We start from the raw sequence: 23,793 nt of genomic DNA, 5'->3' as shown, positions 1-23,793 counted from the left end.
TGAAGTGGGTCTTTGCCCACGAAAGCTTATGCTCCTACACTTCAGTTAGTCTATAAGGTACCACAGGACTCCTCGCCACTTTTAGTATTTTAAATCTTTCTAGACAGCCACATGTGTTATACATTTATGTATTTTAGCAATGAGCTATTTATGTGAGGTCTTGAAATTCTGGTTAAAATTATCTCTACCTTTCATCTGACAAACAGTATAGCTACATAACTTTTTATGTGCAAGAATATATAATATTTTCCTCATTTTTCATGGCTATTGTACAAATTCAGTTTTGCCTCAAATACACCTTTCACATATTACTTATATGTATGAATAGGCCATTTTTAAAATAAAGTGCTCCAAACACTCTTTATAGTTACCTTGATAAGTTAATTTCATTTCTCTTCTGCCCATGACGATCAAAGATTTTTACAGTGTGATCAGCTCTAAAAACAGAGAAGATTAATTCAGTTTTCTTGTTCACTTGTAAATACCTTTAAAGATTCTATAAAAACTCCGCCCCTCCCCCCATTGATCTTTCATGCCACAGTGATATGGCTCATGAGTTTGATTTATTGATTTTTCCAGTGGATAGGTACTTACTGTAACAGATATTATGGATATATTCTGTATTGTAGTCATGCGGGTCCCATGATATTAGTGAGATAGGATAGGTGAAACATTATCTTTTATTGGACCAACTGTTACTGAGAGAAGCAAGTTTTCAAGCTTACACATAGCTCTTCTTCAGGTCTGGGAAAGATAAGCTTGCCTCTCTTACAAACAGAAGATAACATTAGAAAAGATATTGAATATTATAATATCATTGTATCATAATATATCAGCTTTATAAATCTTATATGTAGGATTATGTGCTAAGGATTGTATTCTGGCTCCATGGGGGAGTTCAGAATTTCCTACAAGAACTAAAATCACTAGGAGGGATTTTCTTTAATTACCTAAGTAAATAACAAATCTGGTGCAGACTCAGCCCTGGTAAAAACTGCATATTGTGATGGAACTCTGGTAGTGCCCCCTGGGTCCTGCTCTTCCTGGTGGATTTTAAGACACCTCAGAAGCTTGAGGTGACCCTCCCACTGTTTCTTGGTTCTTTTAGAGGTGAAGGTTCCCTGCTTAATGAGCCATTTTCATCATAAGCCAGACACTAGTTTGGAGGAGAAATCCCTTCTGCGGTCCAAAAGTCCTCTTTTCCCTTGTGGTAGCCCACCAGATGTGGGTGGAACCTGGTCCTGCCCACTTACTCCAAGTTCCAGCCCAAGGCCCTACATAATGGCAACTAGTGAGGCTCTTGACCTTATCTCCACCATATAGCAGCCTCTCCTTAGGCTACTTCCCCAACCATTCCTGCAATACCTTCTCCCTGGCATCTTGGGAAAAACCTCTTTGCCTCACTCTGTGCTTCCTTCTTCACTCCAGTCCTTCCCCCTCCTTGCCTGAGGGGAAACCTTTTATAAAGGAACCTGCAGGCCCTAACTGCTACTGCACGTCAGCTCTTAATGAGTCCCAGGTGCCTGCCTGACTTAATTGCTGGGCAGCAGTCTCCAGCAGCCTATTCAGGAAATGGGAACTTGTTCACTCAACAGCCCATATTCCTGCCCTCCAATGAACTCTTGCAGCTTGCGATCTTTGTCTGCCACAATATACACAGGCTTTGCAGAATTTAATTTAGATTGGTAGGTGAAAATAGACTTCAATTTAAACTGACAGTGAAATTAAAAAAAAACCCTCTGTGCACCTTATGTCTGCATGGATCACCAGTCCTGAGGTGAGGCAGGAAAGACTACTGTCATGGCCTTCTCACTCACCAGGATCCATTCCCAGGCAGGAGCCTTTCAAATCCAGGGGCTCATCTCATAGTAGAAGGTGGAGGGTCTCTGCTCTACCCCACCTGCCCTGCCAGGTCTGCAGCCTTTCCTGCATCTTGTATCTGCAGGGACCCAGTGTCACTGGTCCTATAGCATCACTGGAAGCCACAGGTAGCCATTCTAGAAGTGATGCTGTAATATTATGGTGGAAGAGAACTCACTATACTACCAAAGGGCCTGTGACACTTGATTCCTGATGGTGCATGGTCCAGAAAAAGCTGCAGTCCTGGAAGAGCAGAGCAGAGACCCTGAGCTAGTACTGCAAGGATGATGTACTGGGAACCCTGTCCCTGGGCAGCAGCCACTTGAGAGGGGGTAGCCTCCTCTCAGACCAAGGGCTTGTCCCGTTACTCATAGCTCTGGACAGGAGTCTCTGCTCTGACCTGCCAAGATCACAGCCTTCCCCACACCTTGAACCTGCAGGAATCAAGTGTCAGGCCCTGCAGACATGCAGGGAACCTTATGGAGCCATGACAGAAGAGTTGCACTCACTCATTCCCTCACTCACCAAAAACACAGGAGCCAAAGCAGAGTGGCCACCCTCTGTGTTCAGGGAGTCATCCTTCTCCTTGGGGTCCTTGCCGTGGGTCTTTGCTCCATTGGGTGAGAATGATAGGCTCCCTGGCACTTTTTACCTAGGTGTCTTGGTTCCCTCACCTGTGCAGGGTGCCCCTGTAGCCCTGTTGCCAGTCCAGGGAACATCTTGGGGGCCCCACGGTTAGTGTTATCCTACTACTCTCCTTCCCCTTAATTTCCAACAGGTATAAACATTATAATTGTTAAATATCAAACACAAATCTTAAAAATAAAGATACATATTAGCTGCCTAAGTTACAAAAAATTGAATTCTGCCAACTCTACCTATATGTTTGACCTACTTCAAGAAACATGACAAAAAGAAATGAAAACAACAAAACTGCCGCTGATCAGTTGATAACTCAATCATTGCTTAGTTGGTCACTAGTTAACCCTGTCATTGCCCATGAGAGACTAGGACTATAGGTACTGAACTGAAGTCAGATCTACTGTAGTAATCACAGTGACTTACACATAGAATTGTAGCCTAGATTCTTGGACTACAGGTGGACAGTTACAAGACTTCCCCCTGAGAATGGTGACAAGCTAGTGATGTCTGAGACCAAAATTGAGTGCCCTCAAAAATGCCAAAAAAGGGGCTCAGAGATGCAAGTTACCTCAGGAACTGCGACATATACTGTGATAGTGAATATACAACATTAACAAAAGGATGTGAAAATAACTCAATTACCTCCATATATATAATAGTAATATTTAAATATTTCTTATCTTACCCTGTCACAGCAAGGAAGTTTCCTAAAGTTTTCTGCCAAGTGAATTGCACAGGAGAACCAAGCAAACCCTTTTCTAATAGAGTAAATACTCGCTGAGGGAAGAAAAAGGGAATTACAAATTTAAAATGGTAAGCACTGAAGAACATTAAACCTGCCTAGTACATATTAGTAAATGTAGCTAACATTCAGAAAAGCAATTAAAGACAGGCTGCAGGATAGAAAATGTACAAAAGGGAAAGAATTCTGTCACAGGCATTTTGTTCTACATGGGAAAAGTGAATTTTCATGGCAGACACTTCAGATCTGGTGTTGAAAAAGCTCAGCCTTAAAAACGAAAGGTGAAAATAGTACAAATATACTTTATTTTTTTAAAAAAATTGCTAATACAAATTTAAAAAATTCAGACTTTTGCAAAGACAGCATATTTGATTGTTGCTGCTTGGTTTAGTTGTGTACTTTTACTTGTAACTGAACTATAAAATTACCTCACCCCCCACATCTTGTTATGAAGCCCAGGATTTTAACAGAGTTCAGAAAAGAACTAGAATACTAGATAAATTCATGGAAGTTAGGTCCATCAATGTTTATTACCCAGAATGGGTAGGAATGGTGTCCCTAGCCTCTGTTTGTCTGGGGCTAGAAATGGATGACAGGAGAGGGATCACTTGATGATTACGGGTTTCTGTTCACTCCCTCTGGGGCATCTAGCATTGGCCACTGCGGGAATACAGGATACTGAGGTAGATGGACCTCTGATCTGATCCAGTATGGCTGTTCTAATGTTCTCATTACTTTAAGAGACTGCATAAGAAGCTCACTCTTCAGTTTTAAAAAAAGTTTCTAGTACAGTGAATAGGATTTTATAACAAAAATTAAAAAATGGAGTTTCCTTACATAAACTGGATATTTAATTTTATTTAAATTAGAAGAATTTAAGTTTTCTATTTATAAATAGTCCCCTGTGTGCAAGGCATGTAAAAGTGTAACCACTCAAATTTTCAGCAGTTACACATTTACCTGAATACACTCATTTTAACATCTCTAGGTTACATGCGCTGTGGGCTCTGCAGTATCTTTCTCTATATACATATATAAAAAACTTTTCCTGCGGGCCGACAGAGTGACATTGTACGGCTTCAGCCCTTATTTGGCTGCAGGAAGGTGGCAACTTTGCTCCCGCTGCGGCACAAGTAGCAGGGGAGGCAACGATCCAGCTACGGTGGGGTGGACAGATGGGAGGTTGGTGCACATAACTCGCAGGGGGCACAGCACCCTAGTAAAGCTCAAATAAGATTTATACTGCAGAGCCTGACGTGTAGCCTCCCTCAGCAGAGAAGCTGCCTCCCGTGGAGCTGGGCCAATGGTTTGCACAGAGCTGGTCCCTTAGCGATCGGCCCTGGTCCCGGGGGGCCAGCACGCAGCCTGCGACTCGGAGGATGGGCTGGGCACGGACAAGGGCTGCTCCAGCCGTAAGTGCAGTGGGCCCCGCGGGGCTGGAGTAGCCCCGTGCCTGGGGCAGGCGGCGCGTCGGGCAACCCCGCGGCTAACCGGGCCGATAATCATTGCCGGTGTAGGGCGTCGCGTACCGGTTAGCCGGTTGCCCTCCCGCATCCCTATTCCCACCGCCCGGCAGCGCACAGCCACTCCCCACGGCCCGCCCCCGGGCCAGCTGCTCGCCTTCCCCGCAGCCCCGCCACAGCGACGTGCCCTCGGGCCGCGCTGCCCTCCAGGCCGGGGCACCTCAGCCTGCCCACGAGCCCCGCAGCTCGCCCAGCCCAGGGCAGGGCGTCCGAGTGCCGCAGGCCCCAGGCTGGCTCCTCGACCTATGGCCCCCGCGCCGGCGTGACGCCCCGATAACGGCGTTTCTCAACTTTACCTTCATCTTCTCGCCTGGGACCCCCAGGCACTGTTTCGCGTGCGCATGCGCCAACGCTCTACTGGCTGGGGGAGCGCAGTCCTTCCTGCTAACAGCGTCCCTGTCACCCAGGTGATGGGAAGAGCCTCCGGTGCCACGGCCAATCAGGGCGAGAAGGCGGGACTCAGCTGGAATCTGATCTGAGCGAAGCAGCTCCTGCCGGCCTCCGTAGCCAGCCCCGCGCATAAGGTGAGCGGATGAGATGAGGGGAGGCGGTCGCTTGTCCAAGCCAGTGTATAGACCGCTGGACCCGGCTTGGCTTGGATGGGGCCGATCCCCGGGAGAGTCTCGCTAGCTGTCTGGAGTAGCGGCCGAGCCGGACTTGCAGCCCCTCCCTCTAATGTGGGTGCTGAGCCCCGGAGCCGCAGGGACAGTCGCGCTCCTCTGGACGAACGAGGCTGTCCCACAAGCCACGGGGGCGGGGCAGCTGCGCAGGGCACATGGGGGACGCTCTGCCCTGCGCCCCCCACTAGCTGGCCCGGTTGTAGTGTCACGTTACAGCCAGGCGCCGCTTATGGTGTAGACCGAACAAGGTCACAGCGGGGGTGGGCGGCAGGCGGTCTGGACGGCTGTTGGCTACTCCGGAGTCCTCCTGGGTGTAATTGCGTTTCCTTGAAAGCCAAGCGTGTTTCGGGTGACCCGGCCTCCACTCTCCTTTAAGCAAAGAGCTGCGCCACGGGAGAGCTAATTAGAGCGGCCCAGCTGTAGCAGTACAGATTGTAGTGTAGAAATAGCCTTATCACTTGTTCTGTGCTTGAAGCAGGAGCAGAGAATGAGAAACGATCTGCTCCTAGGCTATGTCTACACTGACGGGATCTTGTGCCAGAGCTATGCAAATGAAGCTAAGCAAGGAATATTGCTGAGCCTCATTTGCATATGTAGTGAGCCACCATTTTTGTAGAAGAGGCTCTTGTGCAAGAAGCTGTCTACACTGCCCCTTCTTGCGCAAGAAAAACCCTCTTGTGCAATGCTGCTATGCTGATCATTTTCAGGAATAATAGCATTTTTACTGGAGCCCTCCTTGCAAATTTTTCAAGGGGCTCCTGTGGCACAATATATTTCCAGGTTCCCCAACCCCATACAATAATTGGTCTGGTAGTGAGGGAGGGCCTTCGCCTGCACACCATGTTCTCCCAAGGTGCCCAAGGTCTTGGCATGGGAGAAGACTTCCCTTGCTCTCCTGCCCCAGGCCAATTAGGGCCTGGGGGTGGGGGAGCATGCAAAGCTTCCTCCGCTCTTCCCACCAGCGCACTGTACTTCAAAGCTCTATGTGCTCCTGGCAGGGTGGAAGGAGGCTTTGTGGGCTCCCCACGCACTAATTGGCCTGGGGGTAGGGGAGCAGCAGGACCTCCGTGGGCCTGATCAATCTTGTGGAGGCCCTTTTGTCCACCCCTGGGTTAACCTGTATCAGAGGCAGCAAGGGAGGAAACAGGAACTAGTCCTGGGGGGAGCTTGCTTAAAACCTGGTTGCCCCCCTTTGCCCCCTCGCACTGCTGCCTCTTCATTGCAGCGGCCCAGGCTTGCAGTGGACAGAGGCAGCTGCACATCCTGTGGAGCAGCCTCTTGTGTGTGTCATTTGCCTCTGTGCATGGGGTCCCAGCCCCACAGAGACGGGGTGCTTCTGGAACAGCTTCCGTCTGTGACCAGCCTGGGCTGCCATGGACAGAAGCTGATTCAGAGCAGCCTCCCCCTGCACTCTCTGTCCACCGGGAGCTCGGCTCCCCGCAGACAGAGACTGCTGTCAACCGGATCTGCTGCCTCTGTATCAGAGGCAGGCAGCTGGTCTGCAAGGGGAGCTGGTTTTTAAATTGGCTCCCCTCGTGGACCAGCTCCTGCCTGGCACCACATGCTGCCTCTGCTTCTGATAGACAGGCAGCAGAGTGGGGTGGCAGGAGGCTCCCAGGGAGTGGGGCTGGATTGCACTGGGTGCCGGCCCTGTCTGACAGACTACAGAATAGTTGGCTAACTGGTAAGAATTCATGGGGTAAATTGACTATTCAGTTAATTGATAGCTAACATCCCTAATACACATGAAGGAACCTGAAAATAAAGGGCTCTAAAGAACTCTTGGAAAAAAAGCTTAGTCAGTTAGTAACTTTGTTTTCACTTGCAAGCACTTAAATCCTACTTTTTATACTTAATAAAAATGCTTTTGTTAATTATTTACCCGGGGCTTGATACTGTGGATGCATCTCATAAGGAGGAGAGGATATCTTTAAGAGCTCTCTGTATAAAACTGTTACAGAGGAAGATGGATGTATTTGGGGTTTCTGGGTGCTGCAAATAGCCCTATAGCTTAGCCCTCCCAGAGCTGAACCAATTCACTGTCTGTGTTGCTTTGAAGGGGGACAGTAACCCCAACTCTGTGCCTTGGCTGGGGAAGGCCAGAACTTCTGGCCTAGAAGGACAGGGTGGAGAGAAGCCCCAGAAAGCAGGCATCAGTGGCTTGATCAGCTCATGGGACAATCCCAAGGGCTGTGTCTACATTGACACCCCTTTCCGGAAAAGGGATGCTAATGAGACACTTTGGAATTGCAAGTGCCGCGGGGGATTTAAATATCCCCCGCGCATTTGCATGAACATGGCTGCTGCTTTTTTCCGGCTCGGGGTTATTCATAAGGGATCTTCCAGAAAAGGGCTTATTTTCCACAAGATCCCGTCTAGACTGGCGCTTTTCTCCGGCAAAACCCCGAGCCGGAAAAAAGCGGCAGCCATGTTCATGCAAATGCCGCGGGGGATATTTAAATCCCCCGCGGCATTTGCAATTCTGAAGTGTCTCATTAGCATCCCTTTTAAGGAAAAGGGTGCCAGTGTAGACACAGCCAAGATGTTTCTGTGATCTAATCTATCACACTCTGGCTATGTCAATACTGCTGACAAAAGGCAGAAAAAGATACACAAACTGAACTGCAATTTATGTATCTTTTTCCACTTTTTTTTCCCCAAAAGAGGATCTTTTGAAATTTGGCCCATCTACACGGGATCAAATTTCAGAAAAAACTCTTCTTTTGAAACATCCCTTATTCCTCTCAGAGAGGAATACAGGGATGCCAAAAGAACACATCCGCTTTTTTGGAAACTGTTTTGAAAATGTGGATGCATTGCTTGGATGCAGCAGAACTTTTCCGGGATATGTCCCAGAAGTCAAGGCTGTGGTTTGGACTGAATCCACCCTCACTCTTCCTACCCTAGTTTTCCTATTGTGGTAAACTGTTGGGAGAAGAGAAGTGAATTTCCGATTTTGGCCTCGACCCTAAAAATCTTTGTGCATCTCTGATCAACTGTCTCCTTATCCCTCTTCCACTTTTCCTTTTTTTTTTTTCTTGGAAGAGGGAGAGAGCTCCCAGGATAGGCATAGCAGGAACAGGTAGCACACTTCTTCATCCACCTGTGCTGGAGCATTGATGGGGGAGGGCAGCTCCAATCTCTCACTACTCAGTATTGCCCCTATTCCAAGGGAATTTCCTGTGAGCTGCTTGCTGCTAAAATTCTGCACATATGTACTGCCTGACGGCTAAATCTCACTTGAGAAGAAAGAGTTACTCACCTTGTACAGTAACTGTGCTTCTTCGAGGTGTGTCCCCGTGGGTGCTCTACTCTGGGTGCTTGGGCGTCCTCGCGCCGGCGACCAGAGACTTTTCTAGCAGTTTCTGCTGCGCCGCGCAGGTGCCATGGTGCCCTCTAGTGTCATTGGAATTGTTGGGCACGTGCACGGCACGGATCCTCCATTCCATCTCTACCCGCTAGAGTATAAGGCTCCAAGCAGGGGAAGGAGGGAGGGTAGTGGAGCACTCACAGGGACACACCTCGAAGAAGCACCGTTACTGCACAAGGTGAGTAACTCTTCTCCTTGAGTGGTCCCCATGGGTGCTCCATTCTGGGTGACTACAGAGCAGTTGTCGGCTCATGGAGGTGGGTTTGGAGCTGTGTAGCAGTAACTGTGGACAATACAGCATGTCTCATTGCCATGGAGGATGCTATGGAAGAGGAAAGTGCATAATGTTGCGCAAAAGAGTGGTCAGATGACTAGGTGGCAGCACTGAAAATGTCTTGGAGTGGAACGTTACGAAGGAAGGCGGTTGTGGCATCTACCGCCCTGGTGGAATGAGCTGTGATACTTCCAGGTAAGTGCCTGTCATGCAAGGCGTAACAAGTTCGAATGCAGAAGGTAATCCATTTTAAAATTCTCTAAGAGACGAGACTGCTTGTCCCTTAGATCTTTCAGCATAAGAGATGAAAAGTCTAGGTGAGGCTTGCCACGGCTTTGTGAGGTCAACGTAGAATGCCAGAGCTCGTCGGACGTCGAGAGTGTGCCATGCAGCGTGGACTGGGTCGACATGTGGCTTCGGAAAGAAGGCAGGTAAGTGTATGGGTTCATTCACGTGGAAGGGGGAGGGCACTTTAGGGAGGAAATTACGGTGGGGTCAGAGTATCACTCCGTCCTTTGTAAATACAGTGTATGGAGGGTTGGCCATCAAGGCCGCAAGCTCACTCACCCTCCTACTGGAGGTAATAGTGGCGAGGAAGGAGACTTTCATAGATAAATGAGATCAAGAGCAAGTGGCTAGAGGCTCGAATGGTGGTTTTGTCAAGCTTTTTAGAACGTGGTTCAAGTCCCAGACGGGGACCAGAGGTCAGACAGGAGGAAAGGTATTCTGTAGGCCTTTAAAGAAATGTTTGGTCAGCGGATTAGCAAGAAAAGAAACGCCATCCGTGGAATGGTGAAAAGCAGCTGTGGCGGTGGCGTGGACCTTGATACTGCTGAGTGCTAGGCTCGACTGTTTAAGGGATAGTAAGTAATCCAGTAAGGTAGGTAAAGGAGCGAGCTCTGGAGGGGTTGCATGTGTTTGAGCATACCAATGAGAGAATCCATTTGTACAGGTAAGTTCTTCTAGTAGAATGTCTTCTACTGTTTATCAGGATGTCCTTCACCTATTCTGAGCAGTCAGTCTCGGCATCCTGGAGCCATGAAGGAGCCAGGCATGGAGATGGAGCTTGAGAACGTCTGGATAGAGAGTCCATTCGTGGTTCTATGAGAGAAGATCGTGGTGAAGTGGGAAGGGATGTGGATCCATCACCGCCATCTTGAGGAGGTAAGGATACCACATCTGTCTGGGCCATGCAGGTGCCACTAGTATGACACGTGCCTGGTCCGTCCTGATTTTGCTGAGGACTTGGTGTAGGACAGTAAGGGCGGGAACGTGTGAAGGAGAGGGGCGTCCCACGTGATCGAAAAGGAGTCTCCAAGGGAATGTTTGCCGAGAGGTGCTCTGGAGCAGTTAAAGGTGGCATTTTCTGTTGTTTTTCGTGGCAAAGAGATCCACATCTAGGTGGCCCCAGCGAAGGAAGAGTGGGGTGAGAACGTGTCTGTCGATCTCCCATTCATGTTGGTCTTGGAACGTACGACTTAGGGCGTCAGCTGTGATGTTGAGTTCTCCCGGAAGGTAAACGGCTGAAGGGGTGACCCCATGCGTCAGGCACCAGTTCCAGAGCTTATAGCTTCCGAACACGGGGAAGGGGATCGAGCCCCGCCTTGTTGGTTGATGTAGTACATGCAGGTGGTATTGTCCGTCATGATGGTAATGGACTTGTGAGCTATTTACTGATTGAAATGTTGGCATGCATATCTGACCGCCCACAACTCGAGAAGATTGATATGGAAAGTTTGCTCCGTGAAAGACCATTTGCATTGGGCTGTGATGTTTCCTAAATGGGCCCCCCCATCCCATGAGGGAGGCAGACAGTGGAAAGGAACGCCATGTTACATGTTTTGCAGAATTGTCCACCAAAGCAGCGAGTTGATGATGAGTGGTGGGATAGCTACGGGTTTGGAAAGTTGGTCTCTGGAAGGCTTGTAGACCGTTGCGAGCCAGGACTGGAGTGGTCTCATGGAGTCCGGCCAATTTGACTACGTAGGTCGTGGAAGCCATGTGCCTGAGGATGTTGAGGCAGTCGCAGACCGTGACAGTGGGAACCGACTGTGCCTCGAGGATGAGGTTGCGTATGGTAGCAAACCTGTGCTTGGGAAGCGTAGCTGTCGCTGTGACTGTGTTGATGAGAGCACCTATGAACTCTAGCCTCTGCGTTCGTAGTAGGGTGGATTTTGCGTAATTTATGTTAAATCCGAGGCTGAGTAAAAGGGTTATTGCGGTGTCTGTCATGGCCTTGGTCTCGTTGAAGGACGTGCCTTTTATGAGGCAATCATCTAAGTATGGGAATATTATGATCCCTTGACAGCGAAGTGAGGCCATTATGACTGCCAGGGTTTTGGAAAACACCCTGGGTGCAGTAGAGAGGCCAAATGGGAGCACCCGTTATTGACAGTGGTGGGTGCCTACCGTAAAATGCAGAAAACATTTGTGAGCAGGATGAACCATAATATGAAAGTAGGCATCCTGGAGGTCGAGAACTGAAAGCCAATCGCCTTGATTGATAGTTGTGTGGGTTACTATCTTGAAATGGTGGCAAGCAATGTATTTGTTGAGGCGCCTGAGGTCTAAGATGGGTCGCCATCCTCCAATCTTCTTCTGGGTGAGGAAGTAAGTTGAGTAGAAACCCCGGCCATGGAATTGACGTGGTACTTGTTCTACTGCGCCCAGTCGAAGAAGATGTGAAACCTCCTGTTGGAGAATGGTTTTGTGAGAGAGGTCCCTGAAGAGGGACAGGGTAGGAGGATGGGTAGGAGGGAGGTAGGTAAAAGGGACAGTGTAAATAGATTTAATCAATTCCAGGACCCATTTGTCCAAAGTGATGAGGGACCATTGGTGGAAAAAGGCCCAGAGGGGGTAGTGGAACTGATGCGTATAGGTTGGCAGTATCAGTGAATTGGCTTCCCGGCTCTTGAGCTTACCTTCAAACTTGCTGTTTGCTTGATGGTGGATTAGTCATGAGGTGTTGCTGTTGCTGTTGTTGTGGTCTGCACCGCTGGGTTCTTTGTTTTGGGTGGAAATCGTATTTGGGCTGCTATATGAAGGAGTCTCTCGGGCGTTGGTAAGGTTGGTACCTGCTTCTCTTGAAGGGAGGAGTTGAACATTCCCAGAGTTCTGAGAGTAGTACGGGAGTCCTTCATGGAATGCAACACTTCATCGGTTTTGGCTGCGAAGAGGTTGGTCTGGTCAAAGGGTAAGTCCTCGACCTTCTGCTGCAGGTCCCTAGGAACACCAGAGGCCTGTAACTAGGAAAGTTTGCGAAGGACAATCGCTGAAGCTGTGATTTGAGCTGCGGTGTCCTCTACATCCATGGCGGACTGTCGGGCTGTACGGGAGACCGTGTGGCCCTCTTGTATGATGCTAAGCAAGATCAGCCTCTTGTGTTCTGAGAGGTGTTGGTGCAGATCTTGAAGCTTGAAATAGTTAGCATGGTCATAGTCCGCAAGCATGGCGGTATAGTTTGCAGCCCTGAGGAGTAATGTGGCTGACAAGTAAACCTTGCGGCCCATAATATCCACTTTTTTGTGGTCTCTGTCTTCTGGAGTGGTTCTGAGGTTAGGTTGTTTGTTTTTGTGTCGAACCAAATCAACCACTAGGGAGTTAGGAGGTGGGTGGGTGAAAAGGAAGTCCATGTTCTTGGGTGCGATAAAATATTTGTGGTCTGCTCTCTTATTTGTTGGTGTGATGGATGCTAGGGTTTGCCAGAAGTTGTTGGCTGGGTCCATAATAACCTCGTCCATCGGGATAGCTATTCTAGAGGTGGCTGTGGGTTGTAGGGTGCGGAGGAGGCAATATTATTTCACCTGTACCTCCTGGAGGTCTCTTTCCTGGGCTATAGCCACTCTCTTGAACAAGTCCTGGAATTTTCTGGTGTCATCACCAGATGGTGGGGCTTCTGTTGTAACCGCTTCATCTGGGAAAGAGGAGGAGTTATGGAGAGGTGATCTGGTCTCCCCTTCAGATAGAGAATCATGTGCCTCCAAGGGGGCTGGAGAATTCGGTTCAGTCGCCGATAGTGGGGCGGGAGGTGAGGGGGGAGGTGACCTAGAAGTAGTCGAAGAGGCATAGTGGTAGCTCATCTTAGGACGCGGCTTCCATGGTTGCCATTGGGTGGCATATGGTTGAGGTGGGTTGGCGTATTGTGCATGCCAAGGGTGTGGAGCGGAAAAGTATGCATATTGGACTGGGGCCGGCTGCCAAGATTGAGGTCTATGTGCCGGGCTGGAGTGCTGGGAGGAGAATCCGCTCCTTAGCTCGGTGCCGATGTCACTGGCCGAGCGAGAAGCATCGAGACCTCACGGAACAGATGGAAGAGCCCAGGGAAGGCAGTGCCAATGATATGTGGCTCCGTACTAGGGAATGATACTGGTCACGCCGCTCGGTTGGTGCGGGACGATGCAGTTTGGATGGTGGCAGTAGGGGGAGCGGCAGTGTCGACGGTGCCAAAAATCGTTCCGGTGCCATGGCACTCAGTGGTGGTCTGACAGCACGTGCCTTCTTCGGCGCTGGGCTCGGTGCCGTTTTGGTGTGATGCTTTGGTGCCGAGCGATCTTTCGCTGGTGCCATCGGCGGTTCCACTGCCGTGCTGGTCGGTGCCATTGACCTCTGTTTTGGCTCCGACTGAGCTCTTTTGTGAGGTGCCAGATAATGAAGCAAAGGCATGAGGTGGCTGAAGGGGAAAGCTTAGACATGCAGACTGAAGCAGGATCAAAAGCCTCTGTGGGGGGACTGCTGGGTGAAGAAAATGGACAGTGGAAGCATGTGACTATGAGAACCAGGCAGAGGAAAAGATGGGCCAGTGAAGGAGAAATAGAGCTCAAGAACAGGTATGTGGAGTTGGAGAATGGAGAAGGGATACAGCAGGTGGCCACTGAAGGTGGAAAGGAAAGGAAGAAGAGAAGAGTGACTAGTCCCATACATAAAGGGGAAGAGTCGATGGAGACAACATCAATAATGAGCACCAGGAGGATACAGGATGGGTTGAAAAAGATTGCAAGGGAAAAGAGGAATGGAAAGGACTTGCAGCCAGAGGAAACAACGGATAGACCAGAGAATCGCACTGTCACCAGGAAAAAGCAGGTCTACGTGATTGGGGACTCCTTACTGAGAAGTATAGACAGGCCTGTAACCAGAGCTGATCCAGAGGACAAAAGGGTGTGCTGTCTGCCAGGTGCTAAGATACGGGATGTGGAACTAAGGTTGAAGAGGATCCTAAAGGGAGCGGGAAAGAATCCATTGATCATCCTTCACGTAGGAACAAATGATACGGCTAGATTCTTGCTGGAACGAATCAAGGGAGACTATGCCAGGTTGGGGAGGATGCTTAAGAAAATCGAGGTTCAGGTGATCTTCAGTGGGATTCTGCCTGTTCCTAGAGAAGGGCAACAAAGGTGTGATAGGAGTATGAGGCTCAATAGGTGCCTCAGGCAGTGGTGCTATAAGGAGGGCTTTGGGATGTATGGTCACTGAGAGGCATTCATGGACAGAGGACTGTTCTCTCGGGATGGACTTCACCTAAGTAGGGAAGGAAACAGACTTCTACGATGGAGGCTGGCACAACTGATTAAGAGAGCTTTGAACTAGGAATTTGGGGGAGACGGTTGGGAGATGTCCAGGTAATCTCTACGCCGGATTTTAGCATTGAGAGGGAAGAAAACAAAGAAAGAAAGGATATAGCTGGGGGTAAGAGAATGGTCATAAGGAGGAAGGGCAGAGTGGATACTAGTCTAATTAGTCATATTGGAGGTACAGAGGTAAAGAATGTGAGTGAGGTGAAACAGCAAAAATTAAGATGTTTGTACACCAATGCGAGGAGCTTAGGTAACAAAATGGAGGAACTAGAGCTACTGGTGCAGGAAGTGAAACCAGATATTATAGGAATAACAGAAACATGGTGGACTAGGCATGACTGGAGTACAGGTATTGAAGGGTATGTGTTGTTTAGGAAAGACAGAAATAAAGGTAAAGGTGATGGAGTAGCATTGTATATCAATAATGAGGTAGATTGAAAAGAAATAAAATGATGGAATGGAGAAGACAGAGTCTGTCTGGGCAAAAATCCCCTGGGATAGTGCTTGGGGTGTGCTTTAGACCACCAGTATCTAATTTGGATATGGATAGAGACCTCTTTAATGTTTTTAAAGAAGTAAATACTAACGGAAACTGTGTAATCATGGGAGACTTCAACTTTTCAGATATAGACTGGAGAACAAATACTGGTTATAATAATAGGGCTCAGATTTTCCTAGATGTGATAGCTGATAAATTCCTTCATCAAGTAGTTGTTGAACCAACAAGGGGGGATACCATTTTAGATTTGGTTTTGGTGAGTAGTGAGGACCTCATAGAAGAAATCGTTGTAGGGGACAATCTTGGCTCGAGCGATCATGAGCTAATTCAGTTCAAACTAAATGGAAGGAAAAACAAAAATAAATCTGAGACTAGGGTTTTTTATTTCAAAAGGGCTAATTTTATTAAAATTAAGGAAATTAGTTAGGGAACTGGATTGGACTGAAGAATTTATGGATCTAAAAGTGGAGGAGGTCTGGGGTTATTTTAAGTTAAAGTTGCAGAAGCCTGTATCCCAAGAAAGAGGAAAAAATGTATAGGTAGGTGTTTTAGACCAAGTTGGATGAGCAAGCATCTCAGGGAGGTGATTAAGAAAAAGCAGAATGCATAGAAGGAGTGGAAGATGGGAGGGATCAGCAAAGACAGCTTCCTTATTGAGGTTAGAGCATGTAGGGACAAAGTGAGAGGCTAAAAGTCATGTAAAGTTAGATCTTGCAAAGGGAATTAAAACCAATAGTAAAAGGTTTTATAGCCATATAAATAGGAAGAAAACAAACAAAAAAAAGTGGGATCACTAATCACTGAGGATGGAGTGGAGGTTAAGTATAATCTAGGCATGGCCCAATATCTAAACAAATACTTTGCTTCAGTCTTTAATGAAGCTAATGAAGAGGTTAGGGATAATGGCAACGTAACAAATGGGAATAAGGATATGGAGGTAGATATTACCAAATCCGAGGTAGAAGCCAAACTCGAACATCTTAATGGGAGTAAATCAGGGGGACCCAGATAATCTTCATCCAAGAATATTAAAGGAACTGGCACATGAAATTGCAAGTCCATTAGCAAAAATTTGTATTAATCTCTAAACTCAGGGGTTGTACCATTTGGCTGGAGAATTGCTAATATAGTTCCTAATTTTAAGAAAGAGAAAAAAGTGACCCGGGGAACTACAGGCCTGTTAGTTTGACATCTGTAATATGCAAGGTCTTGGAAAAAATTTTGAAGGAGAAAGTAGTTAGAGACATTGAGGTTAATGGCAATTGGGACAAATTACAACATGGTTTTACAAAAGGTAGATCGTGTCAAACCAACCTGATCTCCTTTTTTGAGAAAGTAACAGATTTTTTTAGATAAAGGAAATGTAGTGGATCTAATCTACCTCGAGTTTAGTAAGGCATTTGATACAGTACCACATGGGGAATTATTGGTTAAATTGGAAAATATAGGGATTAATATGAAAGTTGAGAGGTGGATAAGCAACTGGTTAAAGGGGAGACTACAGCAGGTCATACTGAAAGGTGAACTGTCAGGTTGGAGGAAGGTTACTAGCGGAGTTCCTCAGTGATCAGTTTTGGGGCCAATTTTATTTAATCTTTTTATCGCTGACGTTGGCATCAAAAGTGGAAGTGTCTTGATAAAATTTGCGGATGACAAAGTTGGGAGCTATTGCCAATTCAGAAAAGGATCGGGATATCATACAGGAAGATCTGGATGATCTTGTAAATTGGAGTGATAGCAATAGGATGAAATTTATTAGTGAGAAGTGTAAGGTTATGCATTTAGGGATTAATAACAAGAATTTTAGTTATAAGCTGGGGACACATCAATTGGAAGTAACAGAAGAGGAGAAGGACCTTGGAGTCCTGGTTGATCACAGGATGACTATGAGCCGGCAATGTGACATGGCCATGAAAAAGGCTAATACAGTTTTGGGATGCATTAGGTGAGGTATTTACAGTAGGGATAAGGAGGTGTTAGTGCCGTTATACAAGGCATTGGTGAGACCTCATTTGGAATACTGTGTGCAGTTCTGGTCTCCCATGTTTAAGAAGGATGAATTCAAACTGGAACAGGTACAAAGAAGGGCCACTAGGATGATTCGAGGAATGGAAAGCCTGTCTTATGAAAGGAGATTCAAGGAACTTGGCTTGTTTACCTTAGCCAAAAGAAGGCTGAGGAGAGATATGATTGCTTTCTTTAAATATATTAGAGGGATAAATGCCAGGGAGGGAGAGGAATTATTTAAGCTCAATACCAATGTGGACACAAGAACAGATGGATATAAACTGGCTAGTAGGAAGTTTAAACTCGAAATTAGGCGAAGGTTTCTAACCATTAGAGGAGTGAAGTTTTGGAACAGACTTCCAAGGGAAGTAGTGGGGGCAAAAGACATAACTGGCTTCAAGATTAAGCTAGATGGGTTTATGAAGGGGATGGTTTGATGAGATAACATGATCTTGGCAATTAATTGACCTTTCACTATCAGTGGTAAATAGGCCAATGGGGGGAAGATAGGAGTTACTATAGAGAACTTTTTCTGGGTGTCTGGTTGGTGAGTCTTGCCCACATGCTCAGGGTTCAGCTGATTGCCATATTTGGGGTTGGGAAGGAATTTTCTTCCAGGGTAGATTGGCAGAGGCCCTGGAGGTTTTTTGCCTTCCTCTGTAGCATGGGGCACGGATCACTTGCTGGAGGATTCTCTGTATCTTGGGGTCTTTCAACTATTGTTTGAAGACATCAGTATCTGAGATATAGGTGAGTAGTGGGTGGGTGAGATTCTGTGGCCTGCATTGTACAGGGGGTCAGACTAGATGATTATGGTGGTCCGTTCTGATCTTAAAGTCTATGAGTTGCCGATGCTTTTGAGTGCACCATACCGGAGGTTTCTGGCCTATCCTCGGTGCTGACCTGTACGGCTGATGGTAGCGATGGAGTCAGGGAAAGACCCGATTTAGAGGTATTAGGAACAGAGTGGGTAGAGGGTTGATTCTTTTCCATACCCTTACTCAATTGTGCCGGTCTTGAAGTTGCAGGAGAGTCATCTGAGGAAGGATGGAAGGACTTCTCATATAAAAGTGTCTTTAGCCTGTTGGCTCTGTCCCAGTGCGCCCTCGCTGTCAATTTGGAGCAGTGGAGGCACTTCTGAGTTTGGTGCTCCCTCCCTTAGGCACTTAATACATTTAGAGTGCCTATCCGAGGCAGGCATGGCATCGCGACATGACTCGCATCTTTTAAAGCCTGGAGAGCCGGGAATGAGGGGTTGGGGAAAAGCGGCGAACCACAAAGGGAATTTTTTTTTTTTTTAAATTTGACAGGGAAGGAGAATAGGGCTCAAAAACTTGGAAGGTGAGGAAAATGAGGGTTAAAACTGGGAATGTAATTTTTTTTTTTTTTTTTTTACAGAAATGAGGAGAACAATCGGCTCCGTCTGCTGCTGTGGACGGTAGAGAAGGAACTGAGGAGCTGTGCTGCGCACGCGCCCAACAATTCCAACAACACTAGAGAGTGCCACAGTGCCTGTGCAGCGTGGCAAAAACTGCTAGAAAAGTCTCTGGTTACCGGCACAAGGATGCACCAGCACCCAGACTGGAGCACCCACGGGGACCACTTGAAGGAGAATCCGGTTTTATCAGTTAGAAATCACTGCTGTTCCAAAGCTGTCTATATTTCACTTGAAATTCAGCAGGTTTGGAAAGAAGCAAGGATACAGTCAGACTGGAGAAAAGCAATAGCCAATAGTGGGGTTTTTTTTTTCAGGTGATGTGTTCTTCTGAGCACTCATAATTTACACTGATGTTGACCCATATTAGTTGCATTTATCCTCAAGATATTGTGTCTTGATAATCATTCTTTTATCTGCAAAATACTGGATATGATTCTCCTCTAAGCATTTCAGTGCTGTACCTGCAATAGTGAGATGAATGCTGAGCATGTTGTTTTCATAGCGTACTTAGTAAATAAAGGGCCAAACTTTACTTCTCAGGAGGATAGTGCAAAATGCTAGCATTAGGCAAATGGATGAATAGAGAGACTTTGATTTGTATAGATCTTTTACAGTGCACTATAGCTTCCACATAATAATGCACGCTGAAGGATGTGTAATTGTCTTGTAGTGAAAGGAATGCAATGCTGTGTTTGGTCCAAAGGAAATGGGTGTAATTAGAGGAGATTGATTGCCTGCATACAAAGAAAAGTATAACCTTACTGGCCTATCATTAGTGGCCTTACTTGATGTTTTGAAGAGTCTGTTTTGCCTTGGTTAACTACAATGAGGACTACAATGAGCACATGTAGCCAGACAGAAAACCCCACCCTCCTCCCTCTGACAGCCTTGGGGGAGAGAATCTTGATAGCAAAACTCTGTCTTCAAAGGCTCCAGGGCCTCCAGAGGTGCTAGAATAATAATGGCCCTGGATGCTAGACAGGAACCAGATAATAGCGACAATTGGGCCAGCAGGTGATTGGGGCCTCGGGCTGCCTTTGGCTGGTACCAGTAATTGATACGCCTACATACCGTCCCAGAAGAGGAATCTGCCGCCCCATCAGAAAGAATGTCCAGCCCTAATGATTTAGTTACCTCCACCTCACAGGTGCAAATTAAGCTTTTGTACCCCCTGTGGGAATGGGCATCACAAAGATGTTCCAACTTAATTGGCATTTTAATGACAAGAGAAGCGTCTACGTGACCACAGGGGTATAATGCCTCCTCTAATTGGAGATCCACCCATATACCTGGCGGTCTTGGACCCCCAAGACTTTAGGGATGCCTTCGTCTCATATCAACTGCTTCCCATTGGGATTGAGAGAAACGCTGGCTTCACCGGAGTAAGGATCGCAGGGGTGAGAATATACCTGCTAGGGGGTCTATTTTTGTGCGCATACAATAAGAGCTCAGAGAACCAAAAGGGTTTCATGGTACCTTTAAGTGACTTTTCATTGGATTTTCTGTCTTGCCTTTTGTAGTGGCTGTGTTATCTGTAACACAGCAGTAACATTTAACAGCTAAACTTGCCTTGTAACAATAAAATAGTAACTGTTTAAGCTTTAACCTGACTCCTCCTGTTGCTGTAACAGAACCAGACACAATTAAAAAAATCATAGCAAGTCAGGGGTAAACACAGTAAGAGCTGAGCGTTGTGCCATGCCGCCTCCACAGGGCAGACTCTTGGGGCGCCCATCAGCCTCCCTGGCTGCCCACGGAGAAGGGACCCTGTCCTAGCAGTCAAAGACTCGGGTGTGTGATAGGGCTCACAGACCACTCACTACCCCGGCTACCAGCTAACAGCACATTAAAGACTATTAGATTTATAGGGCATAAGCTTTCGTGGGCAAAGCTTATGCCCAAATAAATCCGTTAGTCATTCAGGTGCCACGGACTCCTTGCTGTTTTTTCAGATACATACTGACGTGGCTACCCCTTCTATTCTTTGTTAATCACATCTGAAGGCATACAACCCTTGCCTTTTGTCAAATCAGAAATACATCCCCACAATCGTACATTTAGGAACAAAGAAGTTGGTCAGTACCCAGATCAGGGACTGTACCCTGGAAAGCAGCAACTATGAAAATGGTTTTAGGGCCTGGATAGATAAGTAATGGAATTCAAGGTCATAGTGTGATACTGGGATAAAACAAATGGCTATTCTTGGATGTATAAATACGGGTAAGTTTATGGGTTCGTTACAATGAAAAACAGTGGGAACCTTGGGGAGGAACTTTGGGTGAGGACGGAGAACCACTCTGTCTTTATGAAATACTGTGAAGTGCGTCTGCCATTAATGTGCTGATTTTGCCAACCCTCCCCTGGCCTATGTGAGGGCCACCAATAAAGCCACCTTCATAGAAAGGTGGGGCATGGAGCTTGTTGTGCTGGGTTCAGATGGTTTACAGGTGAGCCCCCAAAGCACTAAAATTAGGTCCCAGGCTGAAACAGGGGGCCTGATAGATGGATAAGTGTTCTATATGCCCTTGAGAAAGTGCTTGGTTGTTGAGTGAGTGAAGACTGATTTGTCGTCAATGGGTTGAGGAAAGGATGTTATGGCTGTGAGGTAAACCTTTAAAAAGCTGAAAGAGAGGCCTGACTCTTAATTCTAGGAGGTATTCCAAGATGTTAGAAAGTGGTACCATCGATGGGCTCAAGCATTTTTGTTCTGACCGTGAGAATCTTTGCCACTTATCTTTGTTCTTATTCTATGACTGTTCAACAAGATTTGTTTAACTTGATCAGTGAATGTTGTTTCTACCGAGGAGAACCTTTGAGAAACCATGTCAGGAGATGAGGAAGCAATGGAACTCGACATGGCCTTCTCCTGGATATCTAAAGCAGGTAAGTGTACCATGTCTGCTTGGGCCAAGCTGGAGCAATAAGTATCACCATGGCTGTGTCCAACCTTATTTTGCTGATTACTTGATGGAGGAGTGGAATTGGAGGGAAAGCATAGAGAAACAGTGTATTCCAGGGTACTGTGAATGTGTCCTCCAGGGAGTGCATGCCAATATCTGCACGGGAACAATATGATGGAAGATTTTGTGGTCCATTTCCAATTCGTAGTTGGAGCTGAAATTCCTGCTGAGGTTGTCCATAGTGAGGTTGTCCTTGCCCAGTAAATAAGGCAGGAATTATAGTGGGCAAGGTAACCATCTGGAACCATTGTAGTCATATGTGTTGGTTGAGCTTCCTGAGATCTAGAATTGGTCACCATCCCCCTAACTTCTTCACTGTGAGGAAGAAGTTGGGGGTAAAACCGTTTGCCTCTGTAACAGTGAGGAACAGGTTCTACAGCTCCCAGATAAAGAAGGTGGTCGATTTCCTGGAGGAGAATGCTCTGGTGAGATGGGTCCCTGAAAAGAGATGGGGAAGGTGGGTGAGAGAACGGGGTAGAAGAAAAAAGGATACAGTATTCACTCTTTATAATGTCCAGTACCCATCTGTAGGTCATGATGGAGGATCGTTGACGGTAGAAGAGTACTAGATACTGCCAGAACAGTTAATGGGGCTGTAGTTGCCTTAAACAGAGAGGTGTTACCAGATTTTCAACCTGACCTTCAAAATGTTTGACTCGAAATTGAGGATTGAAAGATAGAAGGCTGGTCAGGGGTTTATCTTCATCTGGTTTGGTGTTGCGTCCTTCTGTTGTCAAAATGTCTCTGTGCCTGACTAAAAGTTGTGGGTTTGTATCTGTGAATAAAGAATGTTCCCTATTTACGTTTTGCTACAGTGACATGAATACCAAGCATCTTCAATGTGACTTGGGAGTCTTTAAGTGAGTGGAGTGACACATTGGTGGTGTCTGCGAAGAACTTGGAACCCTGGAAAGATCCTCTCCATGGCCTGTACCTCATGGGGAAAGCCCGAAAGATGAAGCCATAATGACCTCCTCATCACCATGGCTGTCACTATGGAACGAGACATGGTATCAGAGGCGTCTAAGGCAGCTTTAGAGCCGGGCAGGAAATCTCAGTGCTTCCGTTTATATTAGCCCTGAACTCCTCTCTCTTTCCTCCAGAAGGCTGTCAATAAAATGTGATAGTTGCTTGAAAATATGGTGTGTGTATTTTTGCAAGCATTGCAGTGATAGTTCGATATACGGATTTGGAGAGATGCAGGGGAATAAGCCTTCCTACCTTATGAGGTCCAGGAGTTTTCACTCCTTGTCACTTTGTTTTCCCCTCCGATTAACGGAATCTACAACTAAGGAGTTAGGGGATGGATGGGAAAACAAGAAGCCAGCACACTGTGGTGCAACGTAGTATTTATGGTATGACCTCTTGCAGATCCATGGCACTGTTGCTGGTCTGCCAGATCAATTTGGTAGGGTCCATGTGGGCTAGGTCCATCGGTAGGACCAGAGTAGTAGACAGGGAGGCATGCAGTATGCTGATTAATTTATGCTGAGTTTCAAGGAGGCTCACTAGGGAGACCTCCATGACATCGGCCACCCTCTTGCAAAGTCTGGAATGATTTAAAATTGTCTCCCACTGTGGGAGAAGGGAGCATCAAGGTGTCATCCAGGGAAGATGAGATGTGTGTCGGTGGATGTGAAGAAAGAGAAGACTCTTCATCTCTTGAAGCTGGTTCATCTTCCTCCTGGTAAGCAGATCAATCCAGGGAACATACAGAGGTGGCTCTTGATGGTGCAGATTGAGTTGGCTGAAGCTGTACTTATTGCACTTGCTGGGCTCTGTAGGGTGCCCACGGGTTCTAGTAGGGCTAGTTGGGGACTGATCCAGGGTTCTGGGGAAATGCTGCGGGCTGACCCCGGACTCCACGGCTGCCCCCTTTGAAAGGCACAGAGGTGGCGTTTTAAAGGGGCAGCCCGCCCTCACAGCTGATCTGCGGATCAGCTGTGCAGCAGCTACCCCTTTGAAACCCCAAGGCAGCCTTTCAAAGTGGCAGTGCCGCTGTAATGCGCTGCCACTTTGAAGTACCCTTCCCTCCTCCTCCCCTCCTTTGCTGCCTCCATCTTATAGCAAAGGGGGATGGGGAGATATCGACTAGCCAACTAGTCAAAATACTATCCGATAAGCAAATGCTTATTGGATAGTCAACTTGTCTTTTACATCCTTAGATTGTATTCCCTGGGTATGTCATTCCAACATCTCTGATGAAAGAAACTCACTTAGCTAATAGGTTAGTCCCATTTTAAAAAGAGATGGAGGTATTAACTGTATTATCTTGGAATACCTAAGAA

General features: G+C 47.0%; 1 protein-coding gene and 1 long non-coding RNA gene across 5 annotated transcripts in view; one reads left to right on the top strand and one right to left on the bottom strand.

Moving 5' to 3' along the window:
- The window catches only part of WDR19 (WD repeat domain 19), a 92,734-nt gene extending 85,829 nt beyond the window's left edge, over positions 1–6,905 (bottom strand). The window contains exons 1-3 of one of the 3 annotated variants that reach the window (XM_089778209.1): positions 5,064–6,905; positions 3,188–3,279; positions 372–437 (exon numbers count right to left, since the gene is read on the bottom strand). In XM_089778209.1, coding sequence (XP_089634335.1) covers positions 372–437; positions 3,188–3,279; positions 5,064–5,288 — 383 coding nt within the window. In that variant the 5' untranslated portion in view covers positions 5,289–6,905. The remainder of the gene's footprint in view (positions 1–371; positions 438–3,187; positions 3,280–5,063) is intronic. The other 2 variants (XM_014576749.4, XM_014576748.4) reach the window with 2 other exon arrangements.
- LOC142829658 (uncharacterized) lies at positions 5,166–22,600 on the top strand. 2 transcript variants are annotated; one of them, XR_012904323.2, is made up of 5 exons: positions 5,166–5,291; positions 9,319–9,462; positions 10,023–10,195; positions 18,506–21,428; positions 22,321–22,600. It is a non-coding gene; the product is annotated as an uncharacterized LOC142829658 (long non-coding RNA). The 2 variants fall into 2 exon arrangements; XR_012904322.2 differs by lacking the exon at positions 5,166–5,291 and adding an exon at positions 7,901–9,226.
- The last annotated feature ends 1,193 nt before the right edge of the window (positions 22,601–23,793 follow it).

The sequence above is a fragment of the Pelodiscus sinensis genome, chromosome 4 (assembly GCF_052426305.1).
Source record: "Pelodiscus sinensis isolate ZL-2025 chromosome 4, ASM5242630v1, whole genome shotgun sequence".
Classification (NCBI taxonomy): Eukaryota; Metazoa; Chordata; order Testudines; family Trionychidae; genus Pelodiscus; species Pelodiscus sinensis.
This window is presented reverse-complemented; position numbering and strand designations above follow the sequence as displayed.